The 11,021-nt window shown below is 37.5% G+C and overlaps 1 protein-coding gene across 5 annotated transcripts in view; it reads left to right on the top strand.

Annotated features, from left to right (window-relative positions):
• Positions 1-11,021, top strand: part of LOC112454757 (sodium-dependent dopamine transporter) — a 27,258-nt gene that overhangs the window by 11,889 nt on the left and 4,348 nt on the right. For 4 of the 5 annotated variants that reach the window (XM_025016308.1, XM_025016309.1, XM_025016307.1 and 1 more), the window contains exons 3-12: positions 3,130-3,264; positions 5,567-5,876; positions 6,281-6,419; positions 6,656-6,790; positions 8,230-8,333; positions 8,411-8,648; positions 8,896-9,024; positions 9,329-9,529; positions 10,033-10,200; positions 10,502-10,654. In XM_025016308.1, the coding sequence (XP_024872076.1) occupies positions 3,130-3,264; positions 5,567-5,876; positions 6,281-6,419; positions 6,656-6,790; positions 8,230-8,333; positions 8,411-8,648; positions 8,896-9,024; positions 9,329-9,529; positions 10,033-10,200; positions 10,502-10,654 (1,712 nt within the window). Of the gene's footprint in view, positions 1-3,129; positions 3,265-5,566; positions 5,877-6,280; positions 6,420-6,655; positions 6,791-8,229; positions 8,334-8,410; positions 8,649-8,895; positions 9,025-9,328; positions 9,530-10,032; positions 10,201-10,501; positions 11,016-11,021 lie in introns of those variants that run through there. The other variant, XM_025016311.1, reaches the window with a different exon arrangement.

Raw genomic sequence — 11,021 nt, 5'->3', positions numbered from 1 at the left:
CTTATGATTCCTTACAAAAAATTCCCCCAAAACAAACAGCCTTTTGACCAGACGACCCCCTTAAGCCGGTTGATTTTTGTAGGACGATTTGGATAATTCCATAAAGTGTGGAATGGTTCACGGATTGCTATATGATAGTTATAATATAACTATAGTTATAGTTATAGTTATAACATTTATACTTAAGAAGCGCGTGATCTCTTTTCAAAGTAATGCGAGTCGAATTTTGTTAATGGACGACACCAACACGCCAACAGCTCGACCTAGACCCTCGTGTACCTTTCGGTAAAAGCGTATTCCGATCGACAGGCTACAATTGGCGCGATTATCTCGCGAGAATGCATTACGTTTTATTCGAACGAGCTTTTCACCTTTGTTCGGGCGTAAAATGCAGCTTTAAGCACTGAGCCTTTGCGTGAGTGCATGCTCACGTTCAAAGGGAGAAAATTGAGCGGAACTGTTGTCCGGGGCCGGACGTTTGCTCTCGACGTTAGCGACATGTCAAGACAAAAGAAAGAGAGAGAGAGAGAGAGAGAGGGATTTGATCTAGATTTTGGAATTAATCTTTGTCAAATCTTTGATGTTACGCAAACTTGCCTCCTTGCAAAACAAAAATATTATCAATAATTTAATAAACATTAGCAAGAATTTCATACTTTTTTTTGTTTAAAAAAATTAATTAACAAAATCTGACAGATTTGTTGATTTCGATCTGGTTTAAGCATATTAAGAATGGCTCTAGATTGGACCACGATTTTAATTATAACACAATTAATTTTTGCGTAATGAAGCCATCCGGTAATGAATAGCCTACTTTGAGAGAATACAACTTTTAGTATAATCGATCGACGATTTGTACTCAGGCAGGGACGAGAAGAAATTAATCAAGGTCGAACGACAATATCCTTCTTAATGCGATTACATCTCCATGGGTACGGAACGGAAGTTCCGTTGGAGCTAAGAAGGAAGATCAAGGAAATAAGTATAGTCTCCCTCTCTCTCTCTTCTCTTTTTGATTGCGTCTGCATTGCTATTTATTTATCCGATGCGAGCAATAGTAAATATATATTTAACAAAATTGTTACCAAGTTACAATAAAGGATTGCATAATAACATAAATTATTACTATCTATAAAGAAATCATAAATATTAATCGACAATTTGATTATTTATTATAATTAGTCATTTAATAATAACAAATATTGTTTCAAGTTTTCTCTTTTCGTCTCTAGATATATTTTTCTAAGTTTCTTAATTAATTTTTTTATGGCTCTACATACAATCTACATACAGGGCTTATATTTTAAAAATTTATCAAAATTGATAAAGAATGATTGTACGTTAATATACTTTTTTATAGTATATTCTGATCCTAATAAATAATGCGCACATATAAATATGATTTAAATTATTATAACTCGTTTATACGATATATTGATCGCGAATATCGCTTAATGAGTTCAATCAAATCACTCCACTTTTTGAAAAAACGCTGTTTTGTAAATTTATTTCGTATTATATGAAGGAAGGAATCAGTGTATTATACATATAGGCGGAAAGATAACACACGCCGCTCAGAGGGGAAACGGGTGAAAAAAATGCGATATATGACGCACTCATACCAGCGGGTTAGTTCCATAACTGCATTGTGCGTTATTTAGAGCACCGGTAGCGAGGTGCTTTTAGGCACGTAATTCGATAGTCAACTTTCGGAAATGCGGCAAGGTGACATTAATACGATGACGCGACTGAGTCGATCGTCAAGCTGACAGGAACGGTGAACCAGCGCTTTTTCAAAAAAATGATTCCTGAAAAAATTTTTTTATTCCGATTGCCTAAAGTTTCACAAGTTAGCGCGACATTAGAACAAGCGAATTAATCGTCCGAAGAGGAAATAGTATGACTCTCATCATTTTTGCTCTCTGGGAGCAACACAAGCATTCTTATTTTTATTATTATCGTCATTGTATGAAAAATAGTAACAATATTAGCTTTATGTAAAAGATAATATACTATTATTGCCAAAATTAATTTATTATATATTTAACACCGTTTAATTAAGAAATATTGTACGCATTACTGAACAACATTAATGTAATTTTCAACGAGCAGTGAAAGAATTTTTAATTATACTAACAAATTTCAGAATTTCGTGTCATGATCTTTTAATGGAGCCCATAAAACTAAATTATTTGAACTGCAGAGAAGAAGGCGCGCGTATCTTAAAGTAAACTTTGATTCTTTTACAGTTTCTTAGCGGCTATACGCGCTACTTTTCGCCCTCTAATTTGTTCGCCTTTTAACTTCGCTTCCTTCTTGTACGGACACGACACTTTTCCGGAAGCGGGGCCTCTCTCTTTCCATCTCACTCCCGCTTCCTATAGATCGCACAATAACCGTTTTGCCCCATCACACAATGGCTCCTCTTGTCTTAAGATTCAAGAATTTTTCGCAAGACTCTTCCTTCTAGATAGACGTCCGATGGATGGAAGAATAATCGGATCTCGTTTGATCGACTTACATCAAGAATTTGTACTATGGCGATCGGAATAGAATCGTATTATTATGATTCAACGTTAATTGAAGATGCTAATGATGGCTGAGAATCAGCATTTAATGAATTGTGATAATATCGTTCTAAAATAATCGTTATAATAAAAATGTGAAATGAACATGAAATTAGTGTGGTAGGCTAAAAGAGAGTTTTAAGGCATTTCTTTAATAGTTGCAATTGATTTGGCATAGGAAAAGGAATTGAAAGATATATTATGTATTTGTTTCAAACTTAGTACTTCAGATATTCCTATTCATTTATATTTCGATTTGATGATTAACTGCTCAGTATTCACGAGAACTACTGATAATTAACGCATACCTCTTTCTACTTAATATACATGTATCTTTGGAAAGAAGGATGAAGAAGGAGAGTAAATAGATCAATTTAATCATTTACATATTGCAACAAAAGTCGCGAAAAAATGTAAGGAAATGCACCGTTATAAATTTGATAAAACAAATCGTTTACAAATAAAACAAAACGTCATTTTGATAATTTGGTAGTTTTAATTTTTGTTAAATTGAGTATTGTGTCTTTTTTAAATAGACTCGTTTGTGTGCTTTTCTTCGCAGGTGCATTTCTGGTTCCCTACTGCGTGATGTTAGTGGTCGGCGGGATTCCTCTGTTTTACATGGAGCTCGCTCTCGGTCAATTCAACAGGAAGGGTGCTATCACCTGCTGGGGTCGACTGGTACCGCTTTTCAAAGGTAGGTGTAATCATATGTTACAAACGCGACGGAGTATATTGAGTTTCTTAATTTTTTACATATCTTTCCGATATAACGACAGAGATATAATATTCGAGTAAAGCAAACTGAATGCGATTCTTTGAATATTACGGTCAGCGTGTGTATTTATGTCGGTAAATGAGGAAGGAGTGGTAAAGTTTTTTTTAACCGAGCCATTATCTTTACATCTGTACGATCTCTGTATTATTACCTATAATTCTAAAATATCGTAACATCTTATTTATGATTTACAAACACATTTTACACGAATCATATAATGAGTGCTATAATTGTTCGACGTAAATATACACGTAAATCTGAAACAAAAAAAAATAAATAAGTAACGTATCTCAAACTTTCAGGAGCAAATCGTTTTATACAAACTAATGACAATGAAAAATGTTGCATCAATGATGCATTATAAATCTGCATGCATTACTTATTTAATCATATACGGACATTCTCAAGTGCTAAATTTGAAATGTATCCGGCGTCATAATGATATAAATGTGACCAGGAATTGATTTATCAAGATCTACACAGTTCGGCTTAATCTTTTTTTTTCCTATTTAGCTTCAATTGTAGTGACAAAAACTCGCGGAATACTACCGTTTAACTTAGGGATGGTCAGTAGAACCTGTCGCTTCTTTCGGTTTCTTCATCTCTTGGTTATCATTCTGGTCACACGCGCACGCACACAAGCGTACATGATTACACTTAAAAGTTTATAGCTTCTCGCGTGCGAGGCGGCTCGTAACGCCGCCGACCATTGAATCCGCTCACGCACGTGCTGGTCGTGCGCCGCGAGATTCATGAAACATACATCTCGAGGCAATGACAGGTTATATATATATAATATATATATATATATATATATGTGTGTGTGTATGTATTATATATCGCTCGCGCGCGCAGAAATCCGCGCTCGAACCGTTCGAGAAAATCTTTTCAGGAGCTTAAGAGCCGGGAACGGCCCTCTCTTTACTCTCATTATATTCTACCTCGCTTTCTCTCCTCCCCGGTTCTCGGACAGGGTGGGATATTGCTATTTCAAGTCGGTCTCGCCTTTCTATTCGATCTCGCGATCTTTTCCTGCTACTGGAACCTAAAATCGTGAGGACGATCATCCGATTTTGATGCGCGCGAGGCTGAATCCGCCTGTCTGACCGCGGAAAGAGTGGTATACGTATATATGTGTGTGTGTTTATCTCATTACATATATGTATCAAAATTATATATATATATATGTCAGTCGAATTCTACATATGCGTGCGCGCGCGTATGCGTGTGTGTGTTTATATATACCTTCGCTACCTCGCAGATCTTTCTCGACCACGGTTACTTTGTGCGACGCGTATAAATCCGAGAGAATCGCAGTGAGATGCGAGAGATGCGACCGGTGCTCTCCGCGCAAAGAGCCTCCATTTCCGCCGATTTCCAACTTCATTTCCACAGCCACAATTTCACCCCGTTCACCCGCCCGCCCATCCATCCGCTCGACCGCTGATCGCCGTATGATCGATCGAGATCCTCTGTCACCCGCAATTCTGCGTCGTGTGATAAACGTACCTTATACATACGTACGTATTGTGATATGCGCGATATCTCGCATACTGCAGTAGAGAAGGTCACAGTGTTATTTGCATAGAAGACGCGCGGACTCGACATATAGGCGCGCAAGAAACAATATCGTCGCAAGAAGGACGGTGTGTTTCTAGCGTTTCTGCCGCGTTCTCCCGATTTTTTTCGCACTTTCGCGCTAATTTATTTAGGGCCGGTTGTTGCTACTTGTTAGTACTAACTAACTAATAGTTAAATAATTATATATATATATGTCTTTGTTTTTCCTTTAAATTAAACAAAACCAGACATATGATTTAACTATTAGTTAGTTTACCAATAGAAACCGGTCCTTACATATAGTGATCTTGATCCTTATACTTCTGAGATCAACTTATAACGCACACGGATTGCCAAGGAGAAAAAAGCTGCAATAAATAAAAAAAAATATTAGAGAATCTTCGGGCAGCAAAAATTTAATGCAAAATTTTTGCAATAAAAATATAAATCCTTTGTCATATATTGAATACTTACACGATATTATTTTATTTAATTAATAATAAACGAGTTTATTATTTAAATCGTTTTTTGGTACAATCACTGACTATCTATCATTTTACGTAGGCCTTAGAAACTACCAAATGCTCTTTCTGAGAAGATATAATTTTGTCACCGTGCGATGAAATCGTTCGGCATGAAAACTCGAATTCTTGTTGATCAGGTATCGGATACGCGGTCGTCCTAATCGCGTTTTACGTTGATTTCTACTATAACGTTATCATCGCCTGGTCGCTACGCTATTTCTTCGCCTCGTTCACCACGATGCTGCCGTGGACCTCCTGCGACAACAACTGGAACACGCCGCTGTGCCGCGAGTTCGACCCGAACGTCTCGTACGCGCTTGAGGATATGACCAGCGAGATGAATGAGAATTTTGGAAACACCACCCGACTCCTGCTCGATCTAGGATCGGATACCGCTGTTCAGAGTACAATGGATAACCATACGAGCGCTGCGCATGAATACTTCAAGTGAGTGACGTTCGACGCTTCGCCTGTGAACAACAAAATCGTCTTTGACGCGAACGTTTAATATTTATATTTGGCAAATAATTCGGATTTTTAGAAAATCTTATGGTTCTTAACGAAATATTAATTTATGTCTAACGCGAAAGGAATTTATGTATAATTTAAAATATTTCACAACAATTTCAAATGACATTTGAAGAATGAGTGTCGAATGTTGATTTTATATATTTCATAAATGTTTCACCACTTTCTAAATTCGAATTTATTCCAACAAAACAATAACATAATAGTATAAAAATTAAAATATATTGTTAAAAAATTAAAATACATTGCTTTCTTTCACGCGAATTGTTCACACACACACACACGCGATATCTCCGTGAATTACAAAACTTCTTTCCCCTAAGTCGCGCTATTCTGGAGCTGCACCAAAGCGAGGGCTTACACGATCTTGGTGCCATTAAGTGGGACATCGCGCTATGCTTGCTCGTGGTCTATCTAGTCTGCTATTTTTCCCTGTGGAAAGGCATTTCGACTTCCGGCAAGGTAAGCTGAATGCTTCGTCAAACATTCGAGATCCTAAAGACGGGCGAGTGAATCTCCGTGAGGTATTTTTTTCGCGAAGGTTTAAGATTCGCAATAAAGCGCTGTTGTATAAAATATTTAATATTTATAAAACTCAGAGCTCAATCAAGCGCGCTTTCCACGATATATGTGTAGAGTATTTTAGATCGCGAGGATGTAATTAATAACACAGAGTGAGCGATTCTTTTGTATTGCAGGTAGTCTGGTTTACCGCTCTTTTCCCTTATGCAGTCCTGCTGATTTTGCTGATAAGGGGTGTCACTCTGCCAGGCAGTAGCGAGGGAATCCGTTATTATCTCAGTCCAAATTTCAATGTTATCACAAAAGCAGAGGTACGTGTAACGTTCTGGTTTACCGCATGCGTATGCAATGCTTGAAATATTCGGCGTGATTTTTAAGAGGCGAATTTTCAACCCATTTATCGCGTTCAATCACCGTTTTTGTACGTGACATAAATATATTTTGTTAAAATCCAAGCAATTTGTAATAAATAAACTAAAATAAAATTAATAGCCAGAATTGATTAACAAAATTAATACGTTGATAATTAATAATGATTTAAAGTAATTTATAATTCCGTTAAATTATATAACTCTCGTGTGATTAATGATAAAAAATAACGTAAATATAAAATAATATAAAATACTGAAGCTATTTAGGCGTATTACAATAAAGAAAACATCACTCTTCCATAACAAGACATTGAAAAGTTTTTCGCTCACAATACACGGGGGGATTTTTTAAAAATAAAATTATACGAAAGGAAAGTACCGGCCGCGTTCGCGATTGTTTTATTGCCGTTGACCTGGATTACCATGAGCCACGACGTATCCCTGCGGCAGTGACAAAAGGAGAAAACTTTGGGAGTTAATGCGTTTACAGGATCGCGAGCGGGTTCGGGAGCGGTAGGAGAGGCGGGGGAGAGGTCGGGCAATGGGAAAGGCCGAGGTATGGGAAAAATGGGGAAGGAGGAACGTGCAGGGTTAACTGACGACGGTGAAAATGGAAACTCTGTGTAGCTGTCATAATGAACATTAGAGTACGGTGGAGCACGCGCTAGAACGTTAGAACGCGCGCCGACCCTCTCGTGCTTCGCGCGCGGAATGCATTCCGCCGGCGACGTCGACGGCGACGGCGACTTAGCCGCTTATCGTCGCCGCTAAAGTGGGTTTTATACCAGTGAGAAAGTGGATTTGTTGATCACCTCTAATCCGTGGATATACGAGAAGAATCAAGCTAATGTATTGGCCGATGCTCCTTCTTTCCCCCCCGCTTTGGACTGCTCTCTCTTTTCTGGCACCCGATTTTTTTTCGCAAATGCAGCGTAATGTTTATTTCTTTTATAGGAAGATATACATGTACATATACCGATGTCGTACGTTATAGCAAATATGTAATTCATGTACTTGCCGCAACGACTTATGAAAATTATTAACAGCTTATAGCTTAATATAGATACTTAAAACAATGAAATAATACTTTTAAATTACGGGCGTGAATTCTTAAGGGGATATTTAGTATTCATTAATTAAACCGAAGAAACATAAGAGTAAAATAAATAATTTATGATTACTATTTCTCCCTTACGGAACTTTGAAGTATATACTATAAAATAAAAAAAAGGGATTGAAAAAAATTTCTCTTGAAATTAACATATTGCTATATCATAATTGATAAATTTTTATGAATTTGTTTATTATTTATTTCCCTAAAAAGGTATAGGAACATGTTTTATCGCTTCTACGAGGATGTTCTTTCTGTCTTCTTCCAGGTATGGGTGGACGCGGCGACGCAGGTATTTTTCTCTCTAGGACCGGGATTCGGAGTGTTGCTGGCCTACGCGAGCTACAACAAGTATCACAACAACGTTTACAAGTAAGAATGCCGGAATATCTTCGCGCGCATCCGCGCGCATCTCGCATCTGCGTCTGACACCCCCGTGTTCTTCGCAGAGACGCCTTGCTGACGAGCTTGATCAACAGCGCAACGTCCTTCGTCGCCGGATTCGTCATATTCTCGGTGCTCGGTTACATGGCGCGTGCCAGCGGCAAGTCCATCCAGGACGTCGCTACGGAAGGACCCGGTCTGGTTTTCATCGTCTATCCGGCGGCCATCGCTACGATGCCCGGCTCGACGTTCTGGGCGCTCATCTTCTTCATGATGTTGCTCACCCTCGGTTTAGACAGCTCAGTACGTTTTTATTTTAAAATGAATTCATCGCATATGAATTACTTTAACAATATTTTTGTATATTTTTTTTTATTTTATTGACAAAAGTTCTTTCAGTTGCAAAACGTTTCTTCGTGCAAAGCTGCCATTATTAAATATGCCGATATTAAATATAATATGTTGAAAGTACTTTTCCTTTAAGCGATGGAACGCCTTATTATTATGCAACTTACGAATAATTAAAACAAGAATTAATGTGATTTTATAGTTCGGAGGTTCAGAGGCAATTATAACGGCACTCAGCGACGAGTTTCCAATAATCGGCAACCATCGTGAGATCTTCGTGGCGTGCTTGTTCACTCTATACTTTCTGGTCGGACTTGCTTCTTGCTCACAGGTATAGATATTCTAATTGCTAAGATTGTTGACAAACATCGGTATTTTTTACTCGATAAAAATTTTCAGACAACATAAGGACATATGTAAGAAGCACGTATCGTAAAACTATTTAATAAGCTTGAAATTTTTCTTAGGCGATTTTCGGAAATCTTCAGAAGTCTTAGATCTTATTAAGATAACATTTTAGATTTTCATACTGTTGTACATATATATGTTACATTTATGCGAAATAATATTTGATTTTTAATACGTGCATAATGGCTCATATTATAAACAGGAGTTTTTATTGCTTTTCAATATAGGGCGGGTTTTACTTTTTCCACTTGTTGGATCGATACGCGGCCGGATACTCGATGCTGTTCGCCGTTCTGGCAGAAACAATCGCGGTCAGCTGGATTTATGGAACGGACCGATTTTGCGCCGACATCAAAGACATGATCGGATTCAGACCGGGTATCTACTGGCGAGTATGCTGGAAATTCGTAGCACCACTTTTCCTTATGGTACGTCACAATATAGCCAACGTATCCGAAAATTATAATTATATAAGATAGCTCTTAAAGAATCATTACCGTTTAAAAAAGAATTTGCACTTCCAATAATTTTTACTAAAAATATATTTTTATTTCTTATAATATTAACAAAGATAATAATACTAATAATTATTATAATTTTATCTTAAGAAAAAAATTTTTCTATGTCGGTTTCGACTTTCTTTTGATTTCGTTTCAGTTGCAATTTTTACGAGAAAGACACAAGCTTTTTACCCAACCTGCACTCTAAAGACCAAGCTTATTTCGTCGTTATATATTTTTAAAGCTTATTCGTTGTTGTACTTTGTTTTTATTATAGTAGAATATTTTCTTAATCAAAATTCAAGCTTAAAAATTGAACCTGGATCTTTTTGCTTAATGAGCAACTGCTCTAATACTGAATTAATGTAGCATCTTGATAATAATAGTCATTGTATTTATCATATGTACGTTTATCTTTTATTTGCTTCTAGTTCATTATCGTTTACGGTTTAATGGGTTACGAACCTTTATCATACGAGGGCTACGTTTATCCGATTTGGGCAAATATATTAGGCTGGCTAATCGCGTGCTCTTCTATCATCATGATCCCAGGTATGGCGATCTACAAAATCTGCACCACACCCGGATCCTTTGTTCAAGTGAGTATTTTATTTAAATTTTAATATAATTATTTTATTTAAATTTATCTCCAATTTAAAAATCGATAAAGACATAAAATTGAAATGCGATTAAATCTAAAATAATCATTTTAAATGTACTTTGTGTAAATGAGTTTAATATTGGGTAAATTTGCTGAAAAGATTGATTGAGGATTGATTAAATGCTGATAAAGTAATTATAAAACAATCTTGTCAAATTATTTAAATTGCATTTGTGATAATTGATTGTTTTGCGGGAGAAAATAATGCGGTATACATATGCGTAAATTTACTAACACAGAGGTTGAAAATCCTGACCACACCATGGCGAGACACGCAGCATCAGAGGAATGATCTGTCCTCGGTGGCGAACGGCGCGATTCGTCGAAGTTTCCTGGCCGAGCAAGACTTCGAAATTACCAAGGATCACGAGTTAACTAAGGAACAGACGGAGGTAATGATTCAAAATAGAGAGGGTGTCAAGGGGAGCGATCCGCCCCCCGAGCCAGTCTAGGACAGTGCGGTTGTGATTTTGCACGGTGCCCGGTTCCAAGTATACCTCTGCTAGAGCACGATCGCCGAGCAAGGTCCCACGACGACGAGTAACAATCCGCCGATCGAACAAGACAAGGATCAGTCTCTTATCACGAATCGATACACAACACTCGAACGCATTCCCCACTTGAATCTTAGGGCGACCGGTTTGATTGACGACGCGATTCCGCGATTCGACGTTCGTGCGTCGGATCCCACTTTGTTTCTTTGTCAACGAGAACGGAATAAAAGCTATCCTCGTTCCGCGTGTCCTATCGCGATAAAAA

The sequence above is a fragment of the Temnothorax curvispinosus genome, unplaced genomic scaffold (assembly GCF_003070985.1).
Source record: "Temnothorax curvispinosus isolate PA1 unplaced genomic scaffold, ASM307098v1 QBEX01005316.1, whole genome shotgun sequence".
Lineage (NCBI taxonomy): Eukaryota > Metazoa > Arthropoda > Insecta > Hymenoptera > Formicidae > Temnothorax > Temnothorax curvispinosus.
The sequence above is the reverse complement of the archived record's forward strand: the minus strand, read 5'-3'. Positions and strand labels throughout refer to the sequence as shown.